A 16224-nucleotide genomic window follows, 5' to 3' on the forward strand; every position below is an offset into this window, starting at 1 on the left:
TCAGAGATTTGTACAGTGAGATCAACCCAGCCTGAGAGACGGAGCCGAGGCCCCATAGAGTCACTGCTTTATTACACAGCCCTTTTTATTCTGGTGGCAGAATCCATCTTTCATTCTCCCTGCTTCAATGCGTCCCAGTTATTATTTTTACAGACACACCTTATTTTATAATGAAAAGGCTTTTAGTGAAGGAAAATCAAATATCAAATCATGACCACTCGGAAGTTTTCCTCCATTTTATTTGTATTAAATATCAACAATGAGGAGACGTTGGACAAAAAGATCTTTTGATAAAACACTTTTCATAAGAATAAACAACAGTGAGGGTGATAAAAAAAAAAAAAAAAAACTATCTTGGACACAAACTGAAGAGAAATACTTTGGGTAAACACACACTGCAAGGTTTTTGAGACAAGAGAAGCCCATCAAACAATTCTCGTCAGACATATTTTCAAAAGTGATGAAAAGGACCAAGACAGCAGAAAAACAACTGTATTGAGTCTGTTTTGTTTTTGTTTCCTTTAACATTCTGGTGCAAAATGAATATATAGACTCGCTTGACAGAAGCTCACAGTATGAGTCTACCCAAAAGTTTGACATACTTAAAAACTTTGTACTGATGTGAACAAAAAGCAGCTTTAACAGATCATCATCATCCATCGTCCACTTTTCAGACACAGTTAGGCAAAAGATTGCAAAGTAACGTCTTTCAAAGTCATTTCAAGCATAAATAGTCAAAAGTGCAAAGGCTGGATTTCAAAGAGGTGGTGGGGGGGGGGGGGTAAGAATGAGCGATTCAAATGGCCTTCACATGTGAGAATCAGAAAGTTCATTTTACTGGAACTATTGCCTGAAACGCTTTGGTAACAGCTCAGATCTCGCACTGCATTTGCCAAAATCTTCACCTCTGCTGTGGTGTTTGAATCTGGCGTGTGCCAACAAACAGCGTACACAAACCCTTATCTTGAGGGTAATTTACATGAGAACAAAGTGGTCGTGTTCATAGACAAACATCACCATGATAAGTTATTTACATTTGTACAGTTCCATGTCATTACTACATCAGTTCATGAAGATAAAAATAATGAAAGTAAGCACATTAAAAAGATAGGAGAGTATATCTGCGATACATTAGAATTAAAACAATAACATCATGGTTATTATTACTACTGTCTTTTCCATCATGTTTATTATCATGACTACTATCTCTATTGTTGCCATGATGCTTTTTAGAAACGGTTTCTATGGCAATAAATAAAAATAAGGCAGAGACGATTGATAAATTCTAAACAAATGCAATGAAGTATATTCAAATGAACACCGTGCTTCTTAGTGAAGTGAGGATTTGAGGTTTGAGAGGTGTGAGGCTTCATGATTTCAGGCTCTTGCTTTCCAGTGATAATATTCAAAATCTGTGTATAAAAAAAAAATGCCCTGACGTTTCACATTTGATCTCAGAAGTGTTTTCCCTTAAAAGACACATCTGACATAACCAGCAGTTTAACTCCAGTTTTTTTTTTCTCCAAATTTGAACACAGTTGAATTGAGCGCAGCTGTTGGAGACACAAATAAAATCTAAGTGGGCAGTGCAAACAGGGTCAAAAACTCCCTTAGTGACATTTCACATGGTGTCAACAGCATTATGTTCCATTCATTGTCAAAGGTTGTAACCAGCAGTTCTTAAGAGGTCATCCTTGTTACCTTGCACCTGTAAACAAACCGAGTAGGGAATGTTTAGTTCACAATGCAGCTGCCACTCTCAGCCCATGGCCTCAGGAGCCACATTACTGATGGCCCATCTTCCCTACCAGGTACTTAATTGCCTTCACCAGGTGTAAAATTATTTCTCGATTAGGCAGCTGGAATGAAAATCATCAGCGCTACTGATCCCAGGACTGAGAGCCTTAGCAACAGAGTGTGTGATACACACACTGAAAGAAAAAACAAGCAGAAGGGGGGGAAAGAGATCCAGAGAGGAGTGGAAGATAACAGATTGAAAACCAGGAGAGGAACAAAGAGGAGCACTTGAGTGCATGCAGAGGAGAGGGATGCTGGGAAACAGAGGGAGGGAAATGCATGAGGAGATGCTGAGGGAGAAAGGTGAAGATAAGGTAGAGGAAGAAATAAGGACAGAAAGAAGGGATAAAGGGAGAAATAAAGGGGGGGATAAAAGTGTGAAAGCGGCACCAGTGGGAGCAGAGCTGTGTTTCTTCAGGCTTTTCCTCACCTTTACCAGGTCCCTGCCTCATGAGGTGTACATTACAACACACACACACCAATTTTATACAACTTCCCTGCAGCCAGGTGCCGTTTAGAGACAGACAAGGTCAACAACTTCTCCAGAATCTAACATTTTCAGTAGACGCCTGGAGCGCTAAACTTCTGGCCTGTGCTCAGCAGCAGGGTGGGCTCCAACCTCCTGACTGACATTATAAGATTTGTTTACCGCTAAACCTGTTGGGGGGGGTAGTAGTCAATCCAGAGCAAATATATTCAATAGTGCCCAGAAAGACAGGATGTTATCCAGCCTGGTTCTTCATGGATGAGAAAAAAAGTGGGTTTTCTCACTTATTATAATGTGACACATTTCCTCACCGAAGTGTGAGTGATGCCGTACGACTCAGCCAAGAGTGGCAGTTACTGTATGTGTAAATCTCATTCAGAAAATGTGCATCCCAATGTCCAAAACCACATAAAATGCTGCCTTATTGTACAAAATACCATTTTTAGGTGTGTTTTTGAAGAGATAACCAACCAGTTAAGAGCAGAAAATCAAAAGAAGACTTACAAATAAGGATTCGGTCATCTGTAAATAAAAAAGAAATCAGTGCAGATACTTCCAAAAATGGCTTGTTTGTAAAATCTTGTTTTGTCTCTTTCTTGTCATTATGGGATCAAGTAAACAATTTTCTGTGCAACGTTTGTTCTCTCACTCTGCTTCCACAAGCAGACTCTGATTTTACTCGCTTGATTGCCTTCGTAAAATTGTTATAGAAAATGTGTCAGCCGATTGTAAGGCCAGTTTCTGAAGTATTTCTTTACTTTTTAAACATACAAATTGATATTTATGCTGTGATTAAAGCAAAGCACCAGTAAGCATCCCTGTTCAATATCCAGCCCTCAAACACAAGAGAAAGGCGGATGTGTTCTGATTTTGTCAGGTAAATTCTCAGTACTGCTAAAGTCGTTATTTAAGTGTCATGTTGTCATTATACTGCCGGTGTTATATATCTCAATGACAGGTATGACATTTAGGAATAAAACCCGTCATTTCCACCCCTGTACTGTTCTATTCTAACATCGCAGACACATACTGACTCTTCTATATATAGTGGAGAATATTGCACCGATGTATGATTTAAGAAAACAACGTTCTAGTATAAAACACTTTATACATTATTTATGCAAGCGGAAGGTTTGATATGTGTCTATGGCATGTTTGATTCCCTTCTTGAAACACTTAAACTGACAATCAAACATTATTAAAAGACTTTAAAAGTCACCTCCACCCTTTATTTTTTCCAGTACAAAATGGTCACCTGTATTTTCCTTGATATTTTAAACGCATGCAGAGAAAGTTTACCCTAAAGTCCCCATGAAATGAAAAAACACATGTTCCCTGTTTAAATCCAGCGTTGCTTGTGTTAAATGTCCATTTATCTGCCAAATATTATTCAAATGTATCATTATCTGAGTATTTTCACCTCCTGTAGAATGTTTCAAATGTCTGATGACTCATCCTGCACTCAGGGAGCAGTTACTAAATTCTGGACCAATTAAATAGCTTTGTCAAAGATTACCATCCAATCAAATTCACCCCGACGTCCCGCCTTCTATCGTGTGATTGTGGTGCCGGACACATCGGAAAAAAACGAGCTTCTGAGTTGTAAAATGCACATGAACACCCGCTCAAGTCGGAAACTTGGAAAAGAATTAGCTGCCCGACTTCCCGACTTGCCGTCAGAATGGTCATCACATGGGGGGCAAAATATGTTTTGTTAATGTCAACATACCTTTTAAAGAATTCACGTATTGCACGTCAGCTTTTTGCTCAAATATAACTTTTAACAGTTACAGTTCACTCATCTTCTTCGTAGCATCAACGCTGTTTTTTTGCTGTTGTGACAAAATTCAGAATTTACAAACTGAAATCACGTGAACACACTGAAGTCAGAAGAACGACTTCTCAACTCAGAAACTTGGACCACCCGAGCAGCACATGAATGCAGAATTTGCACTACACAGCAGTTAGATACTCCCCAGTTTCTGTTTCATGAGGACTTTAACTGAGTTTCTGATCTGGATTTATATTAATGTCAAAAGAGGAGTGATCTAATGTCCGATTTGGCAATGTGAGAGTGTATCCTTAAAAACATAAATTATGTTTAGAGCCATTATTCCAAAAGCAGCACATGGTTTAAACTGGTAACGATAAAATAAATGGGTAAAAAAAAAAAACATATCTTGGAATGCAAAAACAAATACATAACCCATTCTCTTAACTCAGATTTAATGCTCTGCTATTTGTGCAGATTGTTAGGCAGAGATATCACAGATGATGTCTCTGTGTGAGTGTGTGTATCAGAGTGTGTGTGACTACGAGGTCTGTGTATGTGAGCATGTGTGTGAGGGTTGTGAGTCTGTGTGCACTCTGCGCGTCCGTGGGCGTAAGCACATCTAAACTGTCAGCATGACACAACGTGGGAGTTCTGATAGACGGGTGAGTGCCTTTTTCATACTCGCAGCCTGATATGTGTCTCTGTGTTTGTGCATGTGTGTGTGACCCCGCGTATGAGTGTTTAAGTGAGCAAATCTGTGAAGAAAATCTCAAGGAAAGGGGCGGTCTGGATTGTGAAGAGAAAAAAAATGTGATTTTACATGCAAGCACGTGCGGGTGATGATTTTGAGGGAATTTTGATAGTGAAACATGTGAAAAGTGAAATGACGAAGCAGCAGGATTTTCAAACATCAAACATTTTGTCACCTAAGTCAATATGGCTGCTCATGGCTGGGATAGTGTTAATGTTAAAGCCCCCTCAACTGTCTCTCTGGGTCAGAGCCTGCAGCTCAGAAGTGTGTAGGGAATGTTGGAGGAAGACATTTTTACGACTGTAGCTATGAAGAGACAGGGGGCCTCGGGGTGGTTGTCCTAAACGACCTGTAAACGTGGAGGATGAGGAGGATGTAGAGGAGGCGGAGGAGGCAGGGGAGGGGGTAGGCGGTGGAGGGGAGGCTTGGGCTTGGGACGATGAGACGCTCGCAGAGGGGCTCCCTCTGCTTGCAAGACTGAGCAGGCTTGAAGAGGAGCCGGCCCCCACTGCACGAGGAATATGGCTGGGAGGTTGGTGCTCTCCTCCTCCTCTCCTCACCCCACCTGACAGGCTCCCTCCACCTCCTCCTCCTCCTCCTGTAGTTAAGGACTCAGAAGAAGAAGACACCCCCTCCGGCTGCCTGGAGGACAGAGATGGAATTGAGGAGTGATTAGCAGCTGCTGAACCGGCACCTGGGCATTGATTTGGATTGAGGCCAGGATGGTGTGAGGGTTGAAGCTGGGCGGGGGGAGCAGGTGAGGCTGACACGGAGGAGGTGGCAGAGGACAGGTTGGAGGAGCCTGGAGCCAGACCTGGAGCTGGGGACTGTGCCAAAACCCCCTGGTAGCGCAGACGCTCTTCCCTGGCTGTGAGTCGTTCAGAAGCAAGAGGCCGGCCGTGCAGAGGTGGGTGGTAATGGGGGAGGTGGTTAGAGGGGTCCCCTCCGAGTGCTGCCCCCGCTCCCCGTGCTGATCTTCGGTCCCTTTGGGCCAGACTGCTGCTGCTGCCGAGTCCTGACAACCGGCCTGGATGACTGGTCTAAGAGACGAACAGAGAGGAAAAGAGAAAAGGACATACATCAGAGCCTTAAACACACCTGTCATTTTTAGGAAGTAATCACTGAACCTGTCACACGTGGAAAAAGAGCAAGAGACAAACAGAGAGCATGAGAGAGAAAGCGCTGTTGCGTGTTCAGTATAGATTGTTAATTGGGTGACATTTGGAGAACGATCTCTCTGAGCTCCTGCAGCTTGTTCTAATTGTTTGTAAACCAACCGGAACCCTGCTCACTAAAGAACAGTCACACACACACACACACACACACACACACACACACACACACACACACACACACACACACTTACAAACACACACATTAAGACAGAAGCAGGACAAGGTAACATGTGCATACTGTATATGGAAACATTCACTCTGGGTTTGCACAAATCCCCAATCCCAAAGCAGTGGGATTTCACTCACTACCATACATGCACAAAGACACACACACAGACACACACACTGACACACACACACACACACACACCCATAGCACACAATAGGGAAGATGGCACACAAAGCTAGATGGCAGAAACGGGAGCCACCTGTTCTCTTTCACACTCCACTGCACCCCCTTATGCAACATATCTCATCACTGCTCTCTCTCTCGTTCTCCCTCTAACACACACACACACACACACACACACACACACACACACACACACACACACACACACACACACACACACACACACACACACACACACACACACACACACACACACACACACACACACACACACACACACACACACACACACACACACACACACACACACACTCGGATGAGATTCTGTGTGTGTGTGTGTGTGTGTGTGTGTGTGTGTGTGTGTGTGTGTGTGTGTGTGTGTGAACCTCATGGGAGAGTTAGTTCACATTTGCAGACATGGCTGTGTGTGTTCTCCAGTGGGTTGTGTGCTTATGTATGAGCATGTATTTATGTGACTGTATGTGCACACACACACTGTATGGGTGTGTAACATATAGTATGTGTCAATTTTCATGTTTGTACGCACGTGTGTGTGTATGCCTTTCAAAGCATTCATGCAAATTAACAATAAAAGTCATGCAAGTACTGGGCCCAGGCTGTCAACGGGCATTTGGCGTGCGAAGTAGAAATGTAATTAGCCACCACACAGCTAACTGAATAAGTACAGTGTTACAGTGGCAACGCTAATTCACTGAATTGCTTTCAATTCAGGAGCTAATACTGTCAACCTGAAATCAAATTATATAAGACGAGGGAGAGAGAGAAAATGGGGAGATCACACAGAAAGTGGAATCAAAAGCAAAGCTGATTAGACAGAGAGATGCTGCCAAAGTGTCACAAAATAAAACAAAACACTGAAACGAGGAGTTTGTTGTTTTGTTCTTCAGGGCTTTTGTGGATCCTTCAGTAAAACTCTCAGCTGCCTGAACTTCCAGAGTTTTCTATTTTAACCTTCAATACCTCTCTAATATTGTCCTAATTACTAACACACACCATGCACACAGCTGTCTCTCTTTGACATGTTTTCAGAGTGTGTTTGCAGTGCACTGGTCCTGTTGCACATACAAAACATTTTATGTCCAGCACTGGGTTGTAGCCTAGTTTGAACTGATTGATGACGGAGAAGCCGGCACTTCAACATAGCACGTTTCCTTAATGTCTGGTGATGAACCTGGTGGTGGTGCAACCAAACAATGACAGAACCTGAGTTGCAAACAAGCTAGTTTCAATGTAGGGTTTAGTCCCACATTTAAGAAATAACTCATAAAGAGCTGCTGCAACAGGCCACAGGAGAGTATGTACTTAAACACGCCGGAAAAGCAGCACCTTCATCTCTGTGTAAGCCATGTAATATCGCCATCTCTTCTGTTTATATGAAATACTGAGTGGGTGCTACCTGCCGGTGTGTGTTCCTCTGGGTTTTTATCTTGTTTTGTGGATGAGCCTCTTCCAGGCAGTCTATACAGCTGGATTTTAAAACACAAATCAGCTTTAATTGTAGAGCATTTTGGGTCAGTAAAATGCAAACCCTTTTTGCACATGATTCAACCCTTTAATGAGGAGCTGCACGTACAGATTATATTTAATAAAGTGCCCCTTTTCATAAAAAAAGGGAGTAGTACTAATTATGCTATGTGGTAGGGAAATTACATCTGTGCATTGGCCCGTGGAAGTTTTTAGCCCCTGAACACCACCAGACTATACCAGACTAGACTAGAATATCTTACAGTGAGGTGCTATTTATTTTTGCATTTCAAAGTGTAAAGGGATTCTATGAGGATTTAGCAGTGACTGTGCCAGGCTCTAATTTAGTCTGAGGCAGTGGGGAGGACAGGGTGAGGTAAATATGATGAGTAAATAAGGTCAGGAAGAATTCAGAACAGAACAGGTTGAACAGTCGGCTCTGCTTTGAACCTTTGTGATCTGCATGTTTGTCTTTTAACAACTAAAATTGTTATCCATCCACAATACAAAGTCTTTTCTACCTTGTGCCCTGCCTACAGTACAAGAGACACAATGGCTGACATGCTTATTTAATACGGCTTTTTAAAAAATAATCTGAATTACATCCAAACAATCTGCACTTTAACAGCTCGGCTCTGTGTCCTCTTATGCCCAACTGTACAACACAAGAGCACTCAGCCAAACATCAAACAGTGTGTCATTGTCCATACAGCTTACTTAAAGAGCCCGGGGAGTGTGTCTCTGCTTTCTAATGGGTTCTAATGGCTGGATAAACACTACAAGACTTCTCACAGCTTCCTTGATCTAATTAAGAGGAGTGAGAATTTCCCATCCAGCCAAATTTTCTACATAGGGGCACAGTGAAAAATACATTAGGGAATTGCCACAGTGAAGAGGATCCAATATGGTCGTGTAGTCTTATGTGGGACGGCTTAATTAGAGCTAAATCGCTAATCTTACAAAAAAACAAAGGGTTTGGTGTTTTTACACCCTTAGACATTTGAGAAAACAACAGAAGGTAAGGAGAGAACAGTAAGACCTAAATTGGCAGACGACTCCGAAAGTAATAATTACCAGGCACGATACAAAGAGTTTGTTATAGAGACATATGCTCCGTATCAGAGAAACATGCCCGATCCAAGTTTGGAAGAAAAAAAAAAAAAAAAAAAAACAATGTAAAAAATCTATCAAGGACAGCGAATCAAATGCAACTAAAAACTGGGGCGACATATGTGTGAGTGCATGAGAAGGGCAGACAGACGAGAGAAAAAAAGAAAAAAGGTCAAGCCTAATGACAGATAGGGGGTAAAGAAACTGAGACAAAAAGGCGAGAAGAGAGGAGAAAAAGAGGGAGAGAAGAGTGAGAAGGGGTGATTCAAATGAAAGAGATGAAGAAGAATGAGAACAGCAGAACAGTCAGCAAGGAGCAGAGAGAAGAGAACAGGACTGATTTACAAACTCAGGTGTCCTTTCTCAAGTACACGCTCTGCGGCAAGCGGGCTGGAACGGCCTGTGTGTGTGAGCAAACACTCGGGAGACACACACACATGCACAGTCCAATAAATATGCAACACACACACACACACACACAAGTAGACAGAGTTAAATCAGAGTGATTTAAGGGCAGCCCTCTTGCAACCTTACTTTTTATTGGGCAGTGAAGAAGACAGCAATGTGGTAATGGCCAAGTTTGCATAAAAGAGCTCCTTAAAGCACTTAAACCACCCAGTACAATGTTTGCTATATCGCTTGTCTTTAAATTTCAATACTGAAAGAAGAAGAGACGAGTCTGGAGATTTATTTCCCTGACTTTTGTTCCCGTCTAACAAATCAAAACTATATGGAATATAAAAACACATAGTAGCTTGGTATAGAAAAAGCCCAATGTAATCAAAGTGTACTGTATCTGCCATCAATCACAGCATCCCTGCACCCACACACCCAATTTTAATGATGGCCATTGGACTGCAAAGCATCGGACCCCCAAAACTTTCCAACTTTTCACATCAAGATAAGAGAGCTAAAAGTTTTTAAAATGGGAATTCTTGATATTTCTTTACACCTACATGCTCTGCAAACAAAGTATTTCTGTGGTTCTCTGAAGGTGTGAAGCGCCGGGATGTTCAGTACAGATACAATAACAGTGCAGTACACCCACACAGATGGTACTCTAAATCCTATTTAAACTATAATCAAATACATTTTCCCGCAGTGATGTGTGAGCCCAAACCATCCCACCTCATCCTGTCTGCCTTTATCTCCGCAGACAGTCTCATTTATATCTGTTTGCATATTTAGGCCCAGTGTGACAGAAAGGTAAAGTAAGCCCGGTGCAGAAAAAAATCTATTTTTCTTGCCTCTTTAACTACAATTATGGTGTTTTTATGTTTGGACTAAAAAGACAAACAAGCCCTCTTTTTGAGTTTTGAAGCAGTACTTTAAGATCACTTGAAGAAACCACAAGACTAAAGATCTAAAAAAAAAAAAACACAATGTCAACATTCAAAAATCTCACTATACCCTAACTCTTGTTTCCTTAGCTCTTCCCCTGAAAGCATCATTGAATATTCCCAGACAAAGTTTGTGCTGCAAAGTCTCCCACATCAACTAAAGGACTTTGCCAGATAAATCTTCAACAAACAATCAAACAAGGGGTAAAACTACAGCCTGAGCCTGGTGTCTCAAGGCCATAGCACACCTTTACTTTGAACTTGATGGTTTTCATCAATACTCACAACCCCCAGAGGAAGTGAATCCCTTGAGCAGCCCGTAGCAGCTCCCATCTATCTCTTCAACTTGACTTTGTTGAAGTTTTCCATCTCCATCTCCTCGCCTATTCTCTGCATCTACTGACTATTCCCCAATACGGCCAACAACATTTTCTATTTGCGGTCTCACTCTGTAGCTCAGCTGTCTGTCTGATGTTTTATGCAGAACTGAACCTGCATTATATAATTCAGGAAGCATATTATAATTCAGGAAATGCAGTGCAGGACAATAGTTAATCTGCTTCAGATTGGGATGCTAATTCCCCCAAATAACAAGGGAGGACAAAGAGGAACAAGTAAATAGAATAAGGGGTCAAAAATAAAACTCATACAAGACTTTGCAGGAGGTGCAGCTAAGGACCAAAAACATAGCTGACATGTAAAATAACTAGGGCTGTGAAATGTTGATTTATCACATTTTAATTGCATTTCTGAACTGAATCATTTTGCATTTCAAACAGTTTTTGTTATGCTCTAATCCTGTATTATTTACTGATTTTAGCAAAGGATACATTATTTCCTATTTGGATAAATCAGCTTTTATTTTGAAGGACATTCAGGAAAATTCACTATAGGTCAAAGTTACGAAAAGTAAAACAAAGGAAAATGAAATTTAGTAAAGATTAAAAAGTTAAAGGAGTAAATTAAAATATCTAGAGGCAACATGAACAAAGTGAAATGTTTGATATTAAGGTCCATATTGTCTTTTGACTTACTACTCAGTTGTCTGGGAATTTCGTTAAAGGGGAATTAGCTATTCAGGGGGCGCAGCGGTGTCGTCTTTTCCATCACTCCAGGATCAGAAACACGCTATGATGGATTGATCACGTTGCCCACGAAAGGTACAGAATACAAGCATGCATTCTTTCTGACTTTAACAGAAACACAATTAATGCGTTAATGCTGACAAGTCTTTGAAAGTGCATTGGTTGACCTTGGATTAACAATGCAGAATTGCAAGAAAGCACTGCAAAAAAAAAAAAAATCAAGCATGTGTAATCGTCTTATTTCATGTAAAAAATATTGTGTTACACTTAATGTAAGCTACATTCAACTGACAAGTTCAGATAAACATCTTTTTCAAGAAATAAAAAGCAAAAAATAAAGACATGAAAGGCGATAAGTTAAAAAAATATCTGCCACTTCAGCAAGCGAATGTTACTTTTTGAGTGTCCTAAAATGAGATCTCTATATCTAAAATAGTAAGTACATCTCATTTACAGACACTTAACAAGTTTATTTAGCCAGTTCCTAGGATCAGTCTTTGCAGTGCAGTTCCAAGAATTGGTTGTTTAAACAGCCTAATACATTTTTGTGTACAGTGAATAAGTTCAGCCATGTCTGACTGGTCAGCAATGTTCAGTATTTTCCCTTTCAGTAAATTCTAATGGAATAGGATAAATGCTTCTAATTGTGTGGGTATTTGAATTTTGAAGGTTACCTATGTCGAGAGCAGGCAGGTTGATAACTGTCAGCCTTTGCAAAATATACTTAAGGAATGGATCAAAGAGAAAGCATAAGCTCATAAAAACTCTGCTATGTTTCCGTATATTTTAAAATCTGCTTTTAAAAACTGATTTTCTGTGCCTTAGGGCCTGATTTACTAAGATCCCAATTAAAGAGTACTAAATTGCGTGTTCTTTTCAACAAATTGCACGTTTGGTTGGTGGGCGTTTTGCAGGTGATCTACTAAGAAAATTAGTGTGAATGACACCAGGTGCAAACCTTGTGGAGGCGGTACTATTTAAGTTAGGTTTTTGCATTTTCTACTGGTTTACCTCATGGGAGACTTTGGACGGAAAGCAGGATGACTCCAAGTGCAAAATAGGTATCAGTGGAAGAGGCATTAAACGTACAGTATTTTCGAGTTATAGCAGATAAAACTGAATAACAAAACTGAACAACAAGAAAATGTGGTAGAAAACCTGGGCATTAAACAGGGCCTCTCTTTTCTTCCCTCCATCTTTTGAAGATGAAGTGTCATACATTGCGCAGGAGGTGCGAGCTGTGTCCTCTGTGGCGCTCAGCACAGAGCAATGTGCGACACTCGGCACATTGTTGCGCACAAGACAGGCGGCCAGTGCGGTGTCTGATCAGACATAAATGCTCTGGCAAGAGGTATCGAAGAGGGGGGTACAAGCGGAGGTGAGGTCCCCCCATCCAAGCGTAGCGGCAGCAGGCTTTAGAGGGAGGAGACGCACGCACTATGGAGAGGAGCGCACCAAAGGGCAAATATAATGTTGGCAAAATGAGGGAAATAGGAAGAAATAAATGTCAATGTTGGAATTCTTTAGAATACAGAGGCTGTGAATGTTCAGTTTTGTTGGCTATAAATAGGCAACAATATAGTTGAATCATGGTGTTTCCTGCTGTCATTCCAAACATATTAACATGCTTGGGGAATAACGCGATCTATATGCCTTCTTTGATTGTGCCTATGTCTCCTCCTAACTTCAATAACAGCAGCCTGTTGTGCGTAACACTGGTCTCCTGGGTTAGCACGTTCCTTTCAAAGGTGTTAAATACAGACACCGTCACAATCACCGCAATTTTTGCCAGGCTGGGTAAATCGCAATGCGTGTACTAACTTCAGTTCTTTGCATTTTTTCCTCACAGTATTTTGTACGCTCGGACAGAAACGCCCCATATTGCATATGCATTAAGGCAAACATACTAAATGGACAATGTGTGTTGTTTTGCTCATATGAAAGACGCAATCCTCACTGCGCACCGTTAGTAGATCAGATAGCACATTTTTTTTGCTGGTGGTATCAAGTTTGCACACGTTTTAAGACCTCTATGTTCTTTGTCCAGTTTTTTTTATGTTGCCTCCTGACTGGTATTTCCTGCAAAGGATTGATTAAGTATCTATCTATCTCTTTTTATTCTTTCAATATCTCTCCTCACTCCCAACCTACAGTAACTCCTTCTTTCATCTTTCACCTTCTCCACCACTCCGTCCTTCGTTTTGTCCCTTCTTCACTCTTTTCTTGGTTATGTAACATGGTGCATAAGTATGCCAGCGACAGGCAGGCAGGGCTGAGAAGAGCATGACAGCTAGAGGATTGATGGTGCGCTACTGCGGTCTGGAGACCACAGAGAGCTAGAGAAAGGGGGGGGGCTCTGTTCTGTTTTCTGTTTTATTTTTTTTATGTTGACAGTTTGGGTGGGGTTGGGGTTTCTATGATGAAGAAGGTTGGAGAGGACCAAAAATAAGCTTACGTTGCTCCAGCTGTCAATCCAGCCAACACTGCAGCAAACTGCCAAGCAGCTGGCTGTATGTCCCACTGTGGACCTTCCTGCTGTAGGCCCACACGGAGAGGCAGGACACTAATGTAATGCACTGCTAATCGGCTCACGGTGCTACCAATCTTCAACGGTGTCACTGTACTTGTGCAAAATCATCTACATTAGGGTGATGTTATCTTGAGTAACAGCAGTCAGGCAAAGTAACCTGCTGCAACCTGCGAGTGTCAAACAGGGATTTGTGAGTCTGTAACTTGATAAATATTTAGGCCAACAATATCTCAGACAGGGTGTCCGCTGAATATCAACGAGGCTGAAGGCCTGGATATGATTACAATGTCTGAGACTGAGTCATCTCTTGCCTTTTTCACTAAGAATATATTTAGGGGAAAAACAGACTTATTTACTGCAATAGCCTTTGGGAAAAGTTGCAAATCGTATAACCACACATAAACTATCGCATGCACTTATACATGTCCAAATACTCCTGTGAATACCTGAGGGGTGCATTAACCTTTGCTGCCTGCTTGATGCCTCTGTGATGTCCTATATCTCCAGAAAGCTTTGTTCTCATAAGACACTGATGTGTTGCACACAAACAACAATTATTTTGTGTTTGATGTCTGATGAAAACATTCAGATTCAGATCACCACATAAACACAGCGTAGCCCTATTCTCTGCTAAGCACCTGGGGAGAGCAGGACCGGTGTGGCAACTTCTGTATAATCAAAATGCAAATTAGTCTACAAAGTCTTTTGATGACTTTTAAGGACTTTTTAAGCAGTCTCCCACCATTTTTTCTTGCAAGAAAAATGCTAACATTGATACCAGCATGAGTAGGCTAGTGAGATTGATAGTGTTTTACTTACGTGGGCAATACGAATTGGACAGAACAACCAGTGGACATCAGTCATTTTTTTGAAAGTGAAACGCAACTGTATTGTCCAATGAAACAAAGATGGGAAGCATTGCCCCTTGTGGTGTCCCACAAGGTTCCATACTGGGTCCTATATTATTCATTTATTTCATTCAATTATTTATACTGATTGAATGTGTTTCCTATTTTTATATAAAAAAAAATGTGTCTACTTTTTATATGAAGGTTCTCACAAACAAACATGTAGTGGAATTGTGTTCCTTCAAAAAAACAAATGCTGGTTTTGTTGCAAAGAAAAAACTAATTGAGGCAAAGTTTTTTTTTCTATTGACTTTGATGGTCATTGCACAAACTTACTCTGTCTAAAGTAAAAGTGTATTCAATATTTTTTTCCCTCACAATGGTCTTGGATCAGATCATTAGCTTGAGGATCGCTGCAACAGTGTATGCATATGTCTTGTTGCTGACCGCTACAAATGTATTGGTTGATGTAATGTAATGCGATTATTGCAGTTTGTTGTACTTGCTTTTTGTGAAACTTTTTATGCTGCTGTCTTTGCCAGAGCTCCTGGCTAAAAGAGATTTTGTATCTTAACGGGCATATTCCATGAAGGATAAAGTAACAAATAATACATAAATGAGCTCCTATTTACTGCAGTTATTTGAAACGACAAAAGAGAGCTTAGAAGTGCATACGTGAGCTATTAGACTTCTTTGTTATCTCTGTACTTGATGTTCTTAATGTTGCTTCTGCTGGTATTTTTCGTGTCTTGCAGGCTCCCAATTGATTGACAGCCTATAACATGTTACTTAGCAGCATCAAGGCGGCTGAAAGAGGTGGGAGCATCTTGGGCTAAGGTGTCCACTGTGATCGCAGCCCAAGACTGGAGCTGCTGAACTTTGGTTTGATCAGGAATTTAAAGTCAGTGCTTGTGATTGAGGTTGTTGAGAAGTGTACAGCCCTGGGGCTTTAAATTCTTTCCAGAGAGAAAAAAGTGAGCTGCAAAGTATCGAGGCCAGTGCCATGCTGCGACCAGGAGGCCTAATGAGGTTTCTTGAGCAGCTCTGATGGGCATGGATGCTGAGAGTCTGGCATTGCTCATCAACTATCATCCCCAACAGGTCTTTGCGTGCACACACTAAGCATGTGTGTGTAAATGCTGGTGTGTCTGTGTGTGCCCGTGTGTAACCATGGAGAAACTCATCGACCACCAGCCTGTGCCAATATGCTTGCTGAACATTGCCCAAATCCAAAAGCAAAATAAGTGACATGGAAAAGGAAAGACAAGTAAAGGAAATGAGAGAAATGCAAAAAAAGAGAAAAGAGGAGGGAATAGAAGACAAAGAATCAAGATGAGGTAAATGTGAAAGAAAGCCTCAGAAAGAAAGAGACAAAAAACAGAACAAGGAGAAAGTCACAGGTCGTAAAAATACAAGGAAAGGATGACACACAGGTAATTATGAGATAAAACAACAAAGAAAGAGAAGACAGGTGGAGAGAACAGCAAGAG

General features: G+C 41.2%; 1 protein-coding gene across 1 annotated transcript in view; it reads right to left on the minus strand.

The window, feature by feature from the left end:
• Nucleotides 1-222: 222 nt before the first annotated feature.
• The window catches only part of ccser1 (coiled-coil serine-rich protein 1), a 129424-nt gene continuing 113422 nt past the window's right edge, over nucleotides 223-16224 (minus strand). Inside the window, exon 11 of the mRNA XM_020643445.3 lies at nucleotides 223-5849. Within this exon, the coding sequence (XP_020499101.3) occupies nucleotides 5037-5849 (813 nt within the window). The 3' untranslated portion in view covers nucleotides 223-5036. The remainder of the gene's footprint in view (nucleotides 5850-16224) is intronic.

This window comes from Labrus bergylta, chromosome 2 (genome assembly GCF_963930695.1).
Source record: "Labrus bergylta chromosome 2, fLabBer1.1, whole genome shotgun sequence".
Lineage (NCBI taxonomy): Eukaryota > Metazoa > Chordata > Actinopteri > Labriformes > Labridae > Labrus > Labrus bergylta.